The sequence below is a fragment of the Ranitomeya imitator genome, chromosome 3 (genome assembly GCF_032444005.1).
Source record: "Ranitomeya imitator isolate aRanImi1 chromosome 3, aRanImi1.pri, whole genome shotgun sequence".
Lineage (NCBI taxonomy): Eukaryota > Metazoa > Chordata > Amphibia > Anura > Dendrobatidae > Ranitomeya > Ranitomeya imitator.
Window position 1 is genome coordinate 247,982,908 of NC_091284.1, and position 16,482 is coordinate 247,999,389.

At 42.7% G+C, this 16,482-nt stretch overlaps 1 protein-coding gene across 3 annotated transcripts in view; it reads left to right on the top strand.

The window, feature by feature from the left end:
* The window catches only part of EPS8L3 (EPS8 signaling adaptor L3), a 300,349-nt gene that overhangs the window by 207,329 nt on the left and 76,538 nt on the right, over positions 1 to 16,482 (top strand). For all 3 annotated transcript variants that reach the window (XM_069756327.1, XM_069756329.1, XM_069756328.1), the window contains exons 10-11: positions 8,312 to 8,387; positions 8,500 to 8,567. In XM_069756327.1, the coding sequence (XP_069612428.1) occupies positions 8,312 to 8,387; positions 8,500 to 8,567 (144 nt within the window). The remainder of the gene's footprint in view (positions 1 to 8,311; positions 8,388 to 8,499; positions 8,568 to 16,482) is intronic.

The window sequence follows — 16,482 nt, forward strand, 5'->3', positions numbered from 1 at the left end:
TGAGATTGAAGACGCTGGGTGTAAAGTGATGGTGGCATTATTTGGGGGCAAACCTGGAGACAATCTGTCTGCAATCAGGTATTCTACTCTCTGCAAAAAAGTTGGTTCAGCCAAAATCTTTGTTACACCTGAACGACTGCCACCGACCTCCTCTGTAACGAAGTATCATGCCCTTTGGAGTTACCTCCAAGTCATGCTTTGGATGGACAATGGTGAGGCCATGGACACTACTGAATGGGGATGGGAATTGCAGAACAACAGTTTAGTTCCAGTGATGATGGATACTTCACCCGTGCCAGAAACACTTCTGAAAATAATTCACTGCAATTGTTCTTGTGGTTGTAGTACACTTCGGTGCACTTGCAAAAGACACAGACTTACCTGTTCACGGGTATGCGGACCATGTCAAGAAGGGCATTGTGACAATATGAGTGAGGAAGCAGTGTCTGATGATGAAAATAGTGACTATTGACCTGACACGCTTATTCAGTGATGAAGTAGGTCTTAAAATGCACTGTGTATTAATTCTATAATTTGTAGAAATGTACATGTATGTCATGACGTCATGGATGACGTCATGACTTTGCCTGTCCATGTACAGTACAGACCAAAAGTTTGGACACACCTTCTCATTTAAAGATTTTTCTGTATTTTCATGACTATGAAATTTGTACATTCACACTGAAGACATCAAAACTATGAATTAACACATGTGGAATTATATACTTAACAAAAAAGTGTCAAACAACTGAAATTATGTCTTATATTCCTAGGTTCTTCAAAGTAGCCACCTTTTGCTTTGATGACTGCTTTGCACACTCTTGGCATTATCTTGATGAGCTTCAAGAGGTAGTCACCGGGAATGGTTTTCACTTCACAGGTGTGCCTTGTCAGGTTTAATAAGGGGGATTTCTTGCCTTATAAATGGTGTTGGGACCATCAGTTGTGTTAAGCAGAAGTCTGGTGGATATACAGCTGATAGTCCTACTGAATAGACTGTTAGAATTTGTTTTATGGCAAGAAAAAAGCAGCAAAGTAAAGAAAAACGAGTAGCCATCATTACTTTAAGAAATGAAGGTCAGTCAGTCCAAAAAATTGGGAAAACTTTGAAAGTGTCACCAAGTGCAATGGCAAAAACCATCAAGCGCTACAAAGAAACTGGCTCACATGAGGACCGACCCAGGAAAGGAAGACCAAGAGTCACCTCTGCTTCTGAGGATAAGTTTATCCGAGTCACCAGCCTCAGAAATCGCAGGTTAACAGCAGCTCAGATTAGAGACCAGGTCAATGCAACACCGAGTTCTAGCAGCAGACACATCTCTACAACAACTGTTAAGAGGAGACTTTGTGCAGCAGGTCTTCTTGGTAAAATAGCTGCTAGGAAACCACTGCTAAGGACAGGCAACAAGCAGAAGAGACTTGTTTGGGCTAAAGATCAGAAGGAATGGACATTAGACCAGTGGAAATCTGTGCTTTGGTCTGATGAGTCCTAATTTGAGATCTTTGGTTCCAACCACCGTGTCTTTGTGCGACGCAGAAGGGGTGAACGGATGGACTCTACATGCCTGGTTCCCACCGTGAAGCATGGAGGAGGAGGTGTGATGGTGTGGGGGTGCTTTGCTGGTGACACTGTTGGGGATTTATTCAAAATTTAAGGCATACTGAACCAGCATGGCTACCACAGGATCTTGCAGCGGCATGCTATTCCATCCGGTTTGCGTTTAGTTGGACCATCATTTATTTTTCAACAGGACAATGACCCCAAACACACCTCCAGGCTGTGTAAGGCCTATTTGACCAAGAAGGAGAGTGATGGGGTGCTACACTAGATGACCTGGCCTCCACAGTCACCAGATCTGAACCCAATCGAGATGGTTTGGGGTGTGCTGGACCGCACAGAGTGAAGGCAAAAATGCCAACAAGTGCTAAGCATCTCTGGGAACTCCTTCAAGATTGTTGGAAGACCATTCCCGGTGACTACCTCTTGAAGCTCATCAAGAGAATGCCAAGAGTGTGCAAAGCAGTCATCAAAGCAAAAGGTGGCTACTTTGAAGAATCTAAAATATAAGACATAATTTCAGTTGTTTCACACTTTTTTGTTAAGTATATAATTCCACATGTGTTAATTCATAGTTTTGATGCCTTCAGTGTGAATGTACAATTTTCATAGTCATGAAAATACAGAAAAATCTTTAAATGAGAAGGTGTGTCCAAACTTTTGGTCTGTACTGTAGCTAGTATAAAACTTTGTATAAAAATTGTTATATGAAAATAAAATGCAAACTCTTCTGTAACCTAAAGCTACAGCTTTGAAATATGGAAATATTCGTTATTTTTAGTGCGATGGCTGTCATCGTCTTATGACATCATAGTTAGGAGCTTTGTGGTGATCAATTTTTGGAAAACTTTTAATATGTTGTTCCCCACATATAATAGTAATAAAAAAAATCATAAAACGCTTTCTTGGAATTTGTTCCGGGTCAAACCTTATTTTGACTGGATTATCATGCACCTTTTCAGCTTTGCCTATAAATTTTCAATAAGATTGAGATCAGGGCTTTGTGATGGCCACTACAAAACATTGACTTTGTTATCCTTAAGCCACTTTGTTATCATTTTGGCTGTTTGCTAGGGGTCATTGTCCATTTGGAAGACCCATTTTCGCCCAAACTTTAACCTCCTGGCTAATGTTTTAAGATGTTGCTTCAGTTTTGCCACATAATCCCCTTTTCTTATGATGCCATCTATTTTGTGAAGTAAACCAGTCCTTCCTGCAGCAAAACAACCCCACAACATGATGCTGCCACCCCCGTATTTCACAGTTGAAATGGGATCTTAGGCTTCCAAGCTTCTCCCTTTTTCCTCCAAACGTAACGATGGTCATTATGCCCAAAAAGTTCAATTTTAGTTTCATCAGACCACAGGACATATCTCCAAAAATGAAGGTCTTTGGTCCTGTGTGCATTTGCAAACATTAATCTGGCTTTCTTATGTTTCTTTTGGAGTAATGGCTTCTTCCTGGCAGAGTGGCCTTTCAGCCCATGTTGATACAATACTTGTTTCACTGTGGATACTGACACAATCTTACCAGCTTCTGCCATCGTCTTCACAAGGTCTTTTGCTTTTGTCCTTGGGTTGATATGCACATGTCGGACAAAAGCACGTTCATCTCTGGGACACAGAAACCATTTCCTTTCTGAGTGGTATGATGGCTGGACATTCCCATCTTGTTTGTTCTTGCATATAATTGTTTGTACAGATGAATGAGGCACCTTCAGGTATCTTGAAATTGTACCCAAGGATGAGCCAGACTTGTGCAAGTCCACAATTCTTTTCCTGATATCTGGGATGATTTCTTTAGACTTTCCCATAACTTTCCACACAAAGAAGCAGTGTGTTTCAGATGTGCATTAAAATACATCCACAAGTGTGTCTCTAATTAACTCAGATGTCAGAAGCTTCCAAACACATGATATCATCATATGGGCAGTCTAGAATTGTTTAAAGGCATAGTAATCTTAGTTTATGTAAACTTTTGACTTTGCAGTAAGTAATAAAAATGCCTTAAAATATTCTCTCTCTCTCATATTCTGGCATTTTGCAAATATTAATAATTATGGTAATCATAATTGACCTAAAACGGAAAAGGTTTATTCTGATTTCATGTCAGTTATTGAGAAAAACATGCATATGTGTTTTTTTATATAGTGTATATAAACTTCTGGTTTCAACTGTATTTAGTCATGGGCGAAAGTGTTTCAGAAAAATTTAGTATTTTTCCCAGAAAATTAATGGAATTACATGTTTTTTTTTATACACATGTTTATTTCTTTTGTGTGTATAAGAAAAACACAAAAAAACTGAGAAAAAAAATGCTATTTTTTGGAGTGTGGGAGGAAACTGGAATACCCAGCTGAAACCCACACTAACACAGGGAGAACATACAGACTCCTTGAGAAGTTGTCCTTGGTGGGATTTGAACCTAGGACTCCAGTGCTGCAAGGAGTCTGCAGTGCTAACCACTGAGCCATCATGCTGCCCTGATATTACTGCCATATGGTGACCCATATAGTGGTGGATACTAGTGATGCAGAACACATAAGACATTACAGTGCAGTTACAGTATACTGTAGATGGTGATTTACAGCTGACGTTCTTTCTGATGCAGTCACTCACTTTTCCATTTGGTCCAGGCTGATATCACAACTTCTTCAGCCATGACTCTGTAGAGAAGACAACAAAGACACATTTGACTTCTCACATTTTCACCACCATCTCAATCTATTCTTAACCTGCAAAAACTTCTCGTCCTGCTGATACCTGAATACTTAGTCCCTGCTGCCATATATGTCTTTGTTACTGATCCTCTTACTCCCCCATACTAATGCCACCAGTGTGTCTCTTACAAAGTAAAATGTCTCCTTTCATCTTTCTATATGGTAAAATTGTGTCAAAGAAAATATTAATGTACTGTGCAAATGCCCTAGACAACAGTACCCACATTTTCCTCTAGAAAGTTATAATGTCCCGAGTGTGCCCATTTGATAGACACAATACCCTGGGTGCCATATAATAACTATGCTTCTTAAGTGCCAACTTAACATTTAATAATGTCCCTTGAGACCCCATATACAGTTCGGCTCTACACAGCATAATGCCCCCCACAGCGCTCACATACACAACATGATGGGCTCACAGCTCCCTATGCACAGCATGATGCCCCCCACAGTTGCCCCCTCACTGTATGACAGCCACCAGTAGCCCCCACTTTTTATAATGGCCCCCAGTGGCCCCCCACAATGTATGATGTCCCTCAGTAGCCCCCACATATTGTATCATGGCCATCAGTATTTCCCCCTCCCCACACACACTGTATGAAGGCCTTCAGTATTTCCTTCCGTCCACACTGTATGATGGCCCCCAGTATATTACACCTCTCCCACACACATACTGTATGATGGTCCTCAGTGTTTCCCCCCCAGCACCCAGTTTACCCCGCACACACACATTGCATGATGGCCCCTAGTATTTCCCCTCCAAACACTGTATGGTGCCCCCCAGTATTTCACCTCCAAAACACTCTATGGGCCCCCAGTATTTTACACACACACACACACTGTATGCTGGCCTCCAGTATCACACACACACACACACACACACACACACACACACACACAGTATGATGGCCTCCACTGTTTACCTCCACACACACACACACACACACACTGTATGGAAGGGCCCAGTTTTTCCCTCCCACACACACTCACACACTGCAGGGTGGTCCCCAGTATTTCACCCCCCACACATTGTATGGTGGCCCCCAGCATTCCCCCCCAACACACTCTGTATGGTGGCCCTCAGTATTCCCCCTACACACAAACTGTATGGTGGCCCCCAGTATTTTCCCACACACATTGCATGTCTGCCTCCAATAGCCCCCCACGAACACTATTAAAATAGAATAAAATAAAAAAAAAATGAATACTTACCTAACCATGGATTCTGAGGAGTCCGCCAGCAGACAGTATCGAGGCGTGGGCTGACCAATCGCATTGGGGCAAGCAAAGTTCACTCCCCCTTGTCTGTACATCTCTGTCTTTTTGTAAACCGCAGGCCTAAATCGACTTGCGGTCTACAGAAACGAGAGTGATAGTACAGGGAGACCTTTCTCCCTGCTCCACCGCAGATTTTAACTGTATTGGCCCGCTGCTCACTGTGATACAGCTTAGAGTAGTGGTAGATGAGGGTGCACCACTCTGGGCATGGGGCAACTGCACCCTATGCTCCCCTGTAGCTACATTATTGGAGGAATGAGCAAATTGGTGAGATACTGCAACATCTATCTTCTTACATTCTTCAAGAACTACCTCTTTTAAAGCCAATATGCTGGATGAAGAAAGAATGATGCTCAACTTGTCTTAGAATTCCTCATAGGTTTTGGATAGGGATCAGATTAGAAGACATACTTGACCACTGAATCACTTTCAACCCGTTCTTCTTCAGAAATGCAACATTGTCCTTAGATGTGTGTTCTGGATCATTGTCATGTTGGTAAATTGCATGTCTGTGAAGAGCACAGAGGGATGGTAGCATATTTTCTTTCAATATAGAGCAATACATCTATGAGTTCATGACAATATACATGAAATGTAGCTTCCCGACACCAGCAGCCCTATGTAAGGACACTGGCACCAGTGTTTTTCACTGTAGGTAAAATACATTAAAAAATAACAAACTTTTTCACGCTCCCCCTTCCTCATTTAAAAATAAAGAAATAAAAAATATACATATTTGCCATCACCATGTCCACAAAAGTCCAATGTAACAAAATATACAATTATTTAATAAGGAATAGGAATGTAAATCCCATATAGAACAGAAAACCAAAAGGCCTCCTTCCCCCCAAAACACTGTATGTACACCAATGTCAGCACCACGCAAAGTAGAAGCCCTCACACACTTCCATTGATGTGAATAAGGATGTTTCAGGGTTCAGGGAACAGATACTTGTTTTTTTTGTTATATACCGTATATACTAGAGTATAAGCTGAGATTTTCAGCCCATTTTTTGGAGCTGAAAGTCCCCTTCTCGGCTTATACTCGAGTCATACCCAGGGGTCGGCAGGGGAGGAGGAGTGGGGGCTGTCCAATAATACTCACCTGCTCCTGGTGCGGTCCCTGCACGTCCCTGGTTCTTCCGGCGCCTCAGCTTCTTCCTGTACTGAGCAGTCACATGATACCACTCATTACATAAATGAATATGTGGCTCCACCTCCTATAGGGGTGGAGCCACATATTCATTACTGTAATGAGCGGTACCATGTGACCGCTCAATACAGATAGAAGCTGCGGCGCCGGGGAACCAGGGACTGCACCGCGCCAAGAGCAGGTGAGGGGGAGCACAGCACTGCGCGATATTCACCTCTTTTCATTCTAGCCACCGCTCTGTCTTCAGCGTCTTCTGCAGTGATGCTCAGGTCAGAGAGCGTGATGACGTGGTTAGTGCGCGCCCTCTGCCTGAACATCAGTGCAGAAGATGCTGAAGACGGAGCGGCGGAAAAAGGAAAGGTGAATATTTAACGTGCCAGGGGCCTGAGCGACGAGAGGTGAGTATGTGATTTTTTTTTTATCCCAGCAACAGTAAATGGGGCAAGTGTCTGTACGGAGCATCTTATGGCGCCATAATTAACGTTTGTGCAGCACTATATGGGGGAAATATCTTTATGGAGCATCTTATGGGGCCATAATTAACATTTGTGTCGCATTATATGGGGCAAGTGTCTGTATGGAGCATCTTATGGGGCCATAATCAATGTTTGTGCAGCACTATATGGGGCAAATATCTCTATGGAGCATCTTATGGGGCCGTAATCAACATTTGTGCAGCATTATATAGGGCAAATGTGTCTATGGAGCATCTTATGGGGCCATTATTAACCTTTATGCAGGATTATATGGGGCATATTTTAATATGGAGCATCTTATGGGGCCCATCATAAACTTTATGGAGCATTATATGGGGCGTATTTTGTATGGAGCATCTTATGGGGCCCATCATGAACTGTATGGAGCATTATATGGGGCTCCTGATTCAATATGGATATTCAAAAACACTTAATCTACTGATGTCTCAATTAATTTTACTTTTATTGGTATCTATTTTTGCTTTTGAAATTTACTGGTAGCTGCTGCATTTCCCACCCTAGGCTTATACTCAGTCATTAAGTTTTCCCAGTTTTTTGTGGCAAAATTAGGGGGGTAGGGGGGTAGGCCAGCATAAGTACATGTGGGGATTGCCTGGTTGCTAGGGAACCCCCACATGTACTTATGTTGGCTAACACATGTAAATCATTCAGCTACAGCAAGAAAAATGAAATCTCCGAGCACTAAAAAATACTCGGAGCATGCTCGAGAAATCTCGAGTAACGAGTATATTCGCTCATCATTAGTGACTATCCATCATCCTCTTGATTACATTCCAGATGTTTTCTATGGGGTTCAGGTCTGGAGATTGGGCTGCCCATGACAGGGTTTTGATATGGTGGTCTCTTAATTTTTGCCAGAGCTGTATTTTTTAATAATTAGAAAACCATGTATCCTTTCCTTTATACTCAACAAATATTTGCTACTATGTGTTGGTATATTACATAAAATCCTAATAAAGTACATTTAAGTTTATGGGTGTAACATTAACAAATGTGTAAAAGTTTACGGAGTATGAATGCTTTTTCAAGTCACTGTATATGGTTAAAGTCCATCCAACATGCTTCGAAAACTTAATGAATCTATTCTGTCATCTTCTCCACTCCAGGAGGTTTTGAACCATGTACTTGCAGATATTGAGTTATTTGTTGGAAAACTAAACACAGAGAAAAAGAAGAAAAAAGGTCAGTATGAAAATAATAAAATATAACATGATTCCTGTAACACATAAAGGTTTAGACTTACATAATGTGATTATAAACTGACAAAAATATCTTGCTTTTTGTCTTTGGACAGATAAATCAATTTCTGAGTCAGAATTTATTGAATGTTTTCAGAAGATAAAATATGGTTTTAATTTATTGGTGAGTAACAACAAGCAGTATATTATAAGCAAATAATATCTACGTCAAGCTATGAATGTCCTTGTTTCTTAGAACAAGCAGCAAATCCACATTTTTTACTCTTAATTTAATGAAATTATATTGCTTTTTTTCTAATACATCTTAATGATATTTTTTACCTGGGGGAAACTGGAAAAGACCTTTAGGGTATGTGCACACGTCAGGGTTTTTTCCTGACATAATCCTGAGAATTCTGCCAGAAATCTGCGTTCTTTTTTCGCGCGGATTTCTTGCGGAATTTGCACGTTTTTTTGCGCGGATTTTGCACGGATTTTTTGCGGAATTTTTGCGGATTTTTTTTTAATTTTCCGGAATGTCCTTTTTGATAGGAAATCCACAAAAATCCGCAAAAAGATAGAGCATGTCCGGATTTTTTGCGGAATGCGTTTTTTTGCGGAAAAAACGCTAACATCTGCACAAAAAATGCAGAATGCATTCTAAATGATAGGATGCATAATGTTAGCGTTTTTTTAGCGGATTTATAGTGTTTTTATAGCGAAATTCCGCAAAAAAACACTAAAAATCCTGACGTGTGCACATACCCTAAAGCGGGTTTTCCCCTTTCAGGCAATTATTGTCTCTGGGCACAATTCATACAAAAACAAACAAACCACGCTATACTCACCATCCCCACTTCAACTGACAACTCTGTCCTGCTGCTTCTGACACCTGGCTTTGGCTGAAGCGCTGACATATTGGCTGCTGGTGTAAGCCGGGTGCCCTTCTCAGAGTCACTCAGCTAATTAATTGGCAGCATCACTATTGATATGATGTCAGTGCTAGAGCTTTAGATATATGAGAAAGCGGGCAACACAAAATAGTAAATAGCAAATAAGAATAATATTCAGTTCAGGGATCAGCCCAATGCATACTATAGACAAGTCTAAAGAACAAAAAGAAAAAGAGGTATGCATACAACTAGGGATCACCTTGACAAAATTAGTTATTTAAATACAAAAAGAGTCAGTGCCAGAGCTAATGCCAGACACTAGAGGTAGCAGCGTGTATTTGCCGGTGGACCTGGGGATGGTGAGTACAGCTCAGTTTGTTTTTCATATCAAATTTTGCCCAGTGCCAAAAATTAAATGAAAGACAACAACGCCTTTAATGCTGTGTACCTCTGCCACATGCAATGAAAATACAACATTTTTTGGTCCAAGGGCTACATTGCCATACTGAACCAATCCCGAAGGCTGCAAAAAAAAATTAAAGGGGTAATTACATAAATACATCACCAGAACCACCTTTAGTACATAAATATATCACTAGAACCAAGTTTTGAGTATTTGAGGAAGATTTGGAGAGTTTCTGCTAAAAAAAAATATCAGTGTGAACACACACTAAATCAAACTGAGTTTTAGGAGCAGAGACTAGCCAAATCCTCCTCAATCTCAAATCTCTAAATTTTGAGGATTTTTTCAAAGATACAAATACATTTGAATATAGGAGGAAGGAGACACAGAAGTGACGTCTCCTGGACAGCTTTGCTGACCGCACGCGGCCTGTGGGCTGTGTGTGGTGCAGGCTGGCATATGGCATATCCATGGAATATGCAATAAAGATGCATGGCCCACCTCTGGGGTCCCATTTTGTATCATTGTCACATTTGCAGCTAAATTTGTTAATTTCTCACTGTACAGTGGGTGCGGAAAGTATTCAGACCGCTTCACATTTTTCACTCTTTGTTTCCTTGCAGCCATTTGGTAAATTCAAAAAAGTTCATTTTTTTCTCCTTAATGTACCCTCTGCATCCCATCTTGGCTGAAATAAACAGAAATGTAGAAATATTTGCAAATTTATTAGGAAAAAAACCTGAAATATCACATGGTCATAAGTATTCAGACCCTTTGCTCAGTATGGAGTAGAAGCACCCTTTTGAGCTAGTGCAGCCATGAGTCTTCTTGGGAATGATGCAACACGTTTTTCACCCCTGGATTTGGGGATCCTCTGCCATTCTTCATTGCAGATCCTCTCCAGTTCCGTCAGGTTGGATGGTGAACGTTGGTGTACAGCCATTTTCAGGTCTCTCCAGAGATGCTCAATTGGGTTTAGGTCAGGGTTCTGAAGCCACTGCTTTGTGAAAAATTTAAAGGGGTATGAATACTTTCCGTACTCACTGTATATCCAAAATAAAGCAAATTTTCAATATATAAACAAAAAGAAAAATGGGGATCTAGCTCACAATTCTGGCAGATTGTGTGTTGACAATTGAAACTCCTGGACCAAGGAGTAATGGTAGCAAATTCAAAAAGGATAAAATGCCAGCACCAGGGGTAAAAGTTTGATTTTTTATTCAGTCATGATTAAAAAGAGCATTTTGGGTGTGTCATAGCTACATATCAATCATTACAGCAAGCATTAATAAAACAAACAGACAATTAGGCAACTTTGGAGAAAGGACATGGCAAAGTCCGTTTTTCAATTTGCATAAAAGAAAGCAGATATGTAACTGGCCTCAGGATAGACACAATCCAAATGCGTAGGCTCTGCCTATGACCACAGCACACGGATATATGAGTTTTTAACCCCTTCCCGACCTTTGACGCCACGTAGGCGTCATGAAAGTCGGTGCCAATCCGACCCATGACGCCTATGTGGCGTCATGGAAAGATCGCGTCCCTGCAGATCCGGTGAAAGGGTTAACTCCCATTTCACCCGATCTGCAGGGACAGGGGGAGTGGTAATTTAGCCCAGGGGGGGTGGCTTCACCCCCTCGTGGCTACGATCGCTCTGATTGGCTGTTGAAAGTGAAACTGCCAATCAGAGCGATTTGTAATATTTCACCTATTATAACGGGTGAAATATTACAATCCAGCCATGGCCGATGCTGCAATATCATCGGCCATGGCTGGAAATCCTAATGTGCCCCCACCCCACCCCACCGATCGCCCCCCCCCCAGCCCCCCGATCTGGCCGGTACACTGCTCCGGCTCCCCTCCATCCAGTGCTCCGCTCCCCCCCGTGCTCTTGTCCGCTCCCCCCGTGCTCCAATCACCCCCCCGTGCTCCAATCACCCCCCCTGCATTCCGATCCACACCCCCCCGTGCTCCATTCCACCCCCCGTGCTCCGTTCCAGCCCCCCCGTGCCCCGTTCCAGCCCCCCCGTGCCCTGTTCCACGCCCCCCGTGCTCCGTTCCACGCCTGCCGCGCTCCAATTCCCCCCCCCCCCGTGCTCCGATCCCCCCCCCCCGTGGTCCCCCCACCCCATCATACTTACCGATCCTGCCGGGGTCCCGTCCGTCTTCTCCCTGGGCGCCACCATCTTCCAAAATGGCGGGCGCATGCGCAGTGCGCCCGCCGTATCTGCCGGCCGGCAGATTCGTTCCAAAGTGCATTTTGATCACTGAGATAGATTATATCTCAGTGATCAAAATAAAAAAAATAATAAATGACCCCCCCCCTTTGTCACCCCCATAGGTAGGGACAATAAAAAAATAAAGAAAATTTTTTTTCCCACTGTTAGAATAGGGTTAGGGCTAGGGGTAGGGTTAGGGGTAGGGTTAGGGGTAGGGTTAGGGTTAGGGGTAGGGTTAGGGGTAGGGGTAGGGTTAGGGGTAGGGTTAGGGCTAGGGTTAGGGGTAGGGTTAGGGTTAGGGGTAGGGTTAGGGTTAGGGTTTCGGTATGTGCACACGTATTCTGGTCCTCTGCGGATTTTTCCGCTGCGGATTTGATAAATCCGCAGTGCTAAACCGCTGCGGATTTACCGCGTTTTTTTCTGCGCATTTCACTGCGGTTTTACAATTGCGATTTTCTATTTGAGCAGTTGTAAAACCGCTGCGGAATCCGCACAAAGAAGGGACATGCTGCGGAATGTAAACCGCTGCGTTTCCGTGCAGTTTTTCCGCAGCATGTGTACAGCGATTTTTGTTTCCCATAGGTCTACATTGAACTGTAAACTCATGGGAAACTGCTGCGGATCTGCAGCGTTTTCCGCAGTGTGTGCACATACCTTTAGAATTAGGCTATGTGCACACGGTGCGGATTTGGCTGCGGATTGGCCGCTGCGGATTCGCAGCAGTATTCCATCAGGTTTACAGTACCATGTAAACATATGAAAAACCAAATCCGCTGTGCCCATGGTGCAGAAAATACCGCGCGGAAACGCTGCGTTGCATTTTCCGCAGCATGTCAATTCTTTGTGCGGATTCCGCGGCGTTTTACACCTGTTCCTCAATAGGAATCCGCAGGTGAAATCCGCACAAAAAACACTGGAAATCCGCGGAAAATCCGCAGGTAAAACGCAGTGCCTTTTACCCGCGGATTTTTCAAAAATGGTGCGGAAATATCTCACACGAATCCGCAACGTGGGCACATAGCCTTAGGGTTAGGGTTGGAATTAGGGTTGTGGTTAGGGTTGTGATTAGGGTTATGGCTACAGTTGGGATTAGGGTTAGGGGTGTGTTGGGGTTAGTGTTGGAGGTAGAATTGAGGGGTTACCACTGTTTAGGCACATCAGGGGTCTCCAAACGCAACATGGCGCCACCATTGATTCCAGCCAATCTCATATTCAAAAAGTCAAATGGTGCTCCCTCACTTCCGAGTCCCAACGTGTGCCCAAACAGTGGTTTACCCCCACATATGGGGTATCAGTGTACTCAGGATAAACTGCGCAACAATTACTGGGGTCCAATTTCTCCTGTTACCCTTGTGAATCTAAAAAAATGCTTGCTAAAACATCATTTTTGAGGAAAGAAAAATGATTTTTTATTTTCACGGCTCTGCGTTGTAAACGTCTGTGAAGCACTTGGGGGTTCAAAGTGCTCACCACATATCTAGATATGTTCCTTGGGGGGTCTAGTTTCTAAAATGTGGTCACTTGTGGGGGGTTTCTACTGTTTAGGCACACCAGGGGCTCTGCAAACGCAATGTGACGCCCGCAGACCATTCCATCAAAGTCTGCATTTCAAAAGTCACTACTTCCCTTCTGAGCCCCGACGTGTGCCCAAACAGTGGTTTACCCCCACACATGGGGTATCAGCGTACTCAGGAGAAACTGGACAACAACTATTGGGGTCCAATTTCTCCTGTTACCCTTGGGAAAATAAAAAATTCTGGGCTAAATAATTATTTTTGAGGAAAGAAAACGTATTTATTATTTTCACGGCTCTGCATTATAAACTTCTATGAAGCACTTGGGGGTTCAAAGTGCTCACCACACATCTAGATAAGTTCCTTTCGGGGTCTAGTTTCCAAAATGGCATCACTTGTGGGGGGTTTCTACTGTTTAGGCACATCAGGGGCTCTGCAAACGCAACGTGACGCCCGCAGAGCATTCCATCAAAGTCTGCATTTCAAACCGTCACTACTTCACTTCCGAGCCCCAACGTGTGCCCAAACAGTGGTTTACCCCCACATATGGGGTATCACCGTACTCCGGAGAAACTGGACAACAAATATTGGGGTCCAATTTCTCCTGTTACCCTTGGGAAAATAAAAAATTCTGGGCTAAATAATTATTTTTGAGGAAAGAAAACGTATTTATTATTTTCACGGCTCTGCATTATAAACTTCTATGAAGCACTTGGGGGTTCAAAGTGCTCACCACACATCTAGATAAGTTCCTTTGGGGGTCTAGTTTCCAAAATGGGGTCACTTGTGGGGGGTTTCTACTGTTAAGCCACATCAGGGGCTCTGCAAACGCAACGTGACGCCCACAGAGCATTCCATCAAAGTCTGCATTTCAAAACGTCACTACTTCACTTCCGAGCCCCGGCATGTGCCCAAACAGTGATTTACCCCCACATATGGGGTATCAGCGTACTCAGGAGAAACTGGACAACAACTTTTGGGGTCAAAATTCTCCTGTTACCCTTGGGAAAATAAAAAATTGCAGGCTAAAAGATCATTTTTGAGAAAATAATTTTTTTATTTTATTTTCATGGCTCTGCGTTATAAACTTCTGTGAAGCACTTGGGGGTTCAAAGTCCTCACCACACATCTAGATTAGTTCCTTTGGGGGTCTAGTTTCCAAAATGGGGTCATTTCTGGGGGATCTCCAATGTTTAGGCACACAGGGGCTCTCCAAACGTGACATGGTGTCCGCTAATGATTGGAGCTAATTTTCCATTTAAAAAGCCAAATGGCGTGCCATCCCTTCCGAGCCCTGCCGTGCGCCCAAACAGTGGTTTACCCCCACATATGGGGTATCAGCGTACTCAGGACAAACTGGACAACAATATTTGGGGTCCAATTTCTCCTATTATCCTTGGCAAAATAGGAAATTCCAGGCTAAAAAATCATTTTTGAGGAAAGAAAAATTTTTTTTTATTTTCATGGCTCTGCGTTATAAACTTCTGTGAAGCACCTGGGGGTTTAAAGTGCTCAATATGCATCTAGATAAGTTCCTTGGGGGGTCTAGTTTCCAAAATGGGGTCACTTGTGGGGGAGCTCCAATGTTTAGGCACACGGGGGCTCTCCAAACGCGACATGGTGTCCGCTAACAATTGGAGCTAATTTTCCATTCAAAAAGTCAAATGGCGCGCCTTCCCTTCCGAGCCCTGCCGAGTGCCCAAACAGTGGTTTTCCCCCACATATGAGGTATCGGCGTACTCGGGAGAAATTGCCCAACAAATTTTATGATCCATTTTATCCTACTGCCCATGTGAAAATGAAAAAATTGAGGTGAAAAGAATTTTTTGTGTGAAAAAAAAGTACTTTTTCATTTTTACAGATCAATTTGTGAAGCACCTGAGGGTTTAAAGTGCTCACTAGGCATCTAAATAAGTTCCTTGGGGGGTCTAGTTTCCAAAATGGGGTCACTTGTGGGGGAGCGCCAATGTTTAGGCACACAGGGGCTCTCCAAACGTGACATGGTGTCCGCTAACGAAGGAAATAATTTTTCATTCAAAAAGTCAAATGGCGCTCCTTCCCTTCCGAGCCTTACCATGTGCCCAAACAGTGGTTTACCCCCACATGTGAGGTATTGGTGTACTCAGGAGAAATTGCCCAACACATTTTAGGATCCATTTTATCCTGTTGCCCATGTGAAAATGAAAAAATTGAGGCTAAAAGAATTTTTTTGTGAAAAAAAAGTACTTTTTCATTTTTACGGATCAATTTGTGAAGCACCTGGGGGTTCAAAGTGCTCACTATGCATCTAGATAAGTTCCTTGGGGCATCTAGTTTCCAAAATGGGGTCACTTGTGGGGGAGCTCCAATTTTTAGGCACACGGGTGCTCTCCAAACTTGACATGGTGTCCGCTAAAGAGTGGAGCCAATTTTTGATTCAAAAAGTCAAATGGCGCTCCTTCCCTTCCAAGCCCTGCCGTGCGCCCAAACAGTGGTTTACCCCCACATATGAGGTATCAGCGTACTCAGGACAAATTGGACAACAACTTTCGTGGTTCAGTTTCTCCTTTTACCATTGGGAAAATAAAAAAATTGTTGCTAAAAGATAATTTTTGTGACTAAAAAGTTAAATGTTCATTTTTTCCTTCCATGTTGGTTCTGCTGCTGTGAAGCACCTGAAGGGTTAATAAACTTCTTGAATGTGGTTTTGAGTACCTTGAGGGGTGCAGTTTTTAGAATGGTGTCACTTTTGGGTATTTTCAGCCATATAGACGCCTCAAACTGACTTCAAATGTGAGGTGGTCCCTAAAAAAAATGGTTTTGTAAATTTCGTTGTAAAAATGACAAATCGCTGGTCAAATTTTAACCCTTATAACTTCCTAACAAAAAAAAATGTTGTTTCCAAAATTGTGCTGATGTAAAGTAGACATGTGGGAAATGTTATTTATTAACTATTTTGTGTCACATATCTCTCTGGTTTAACAGAATAAAAATTCAAAATGTGAAAATTGCGAAATTTTCAAAATTTTCGCCAAATTTCCGTTTTTATCACAAATAAACGCAGAATTTCTTGACCTAAATTTACCAC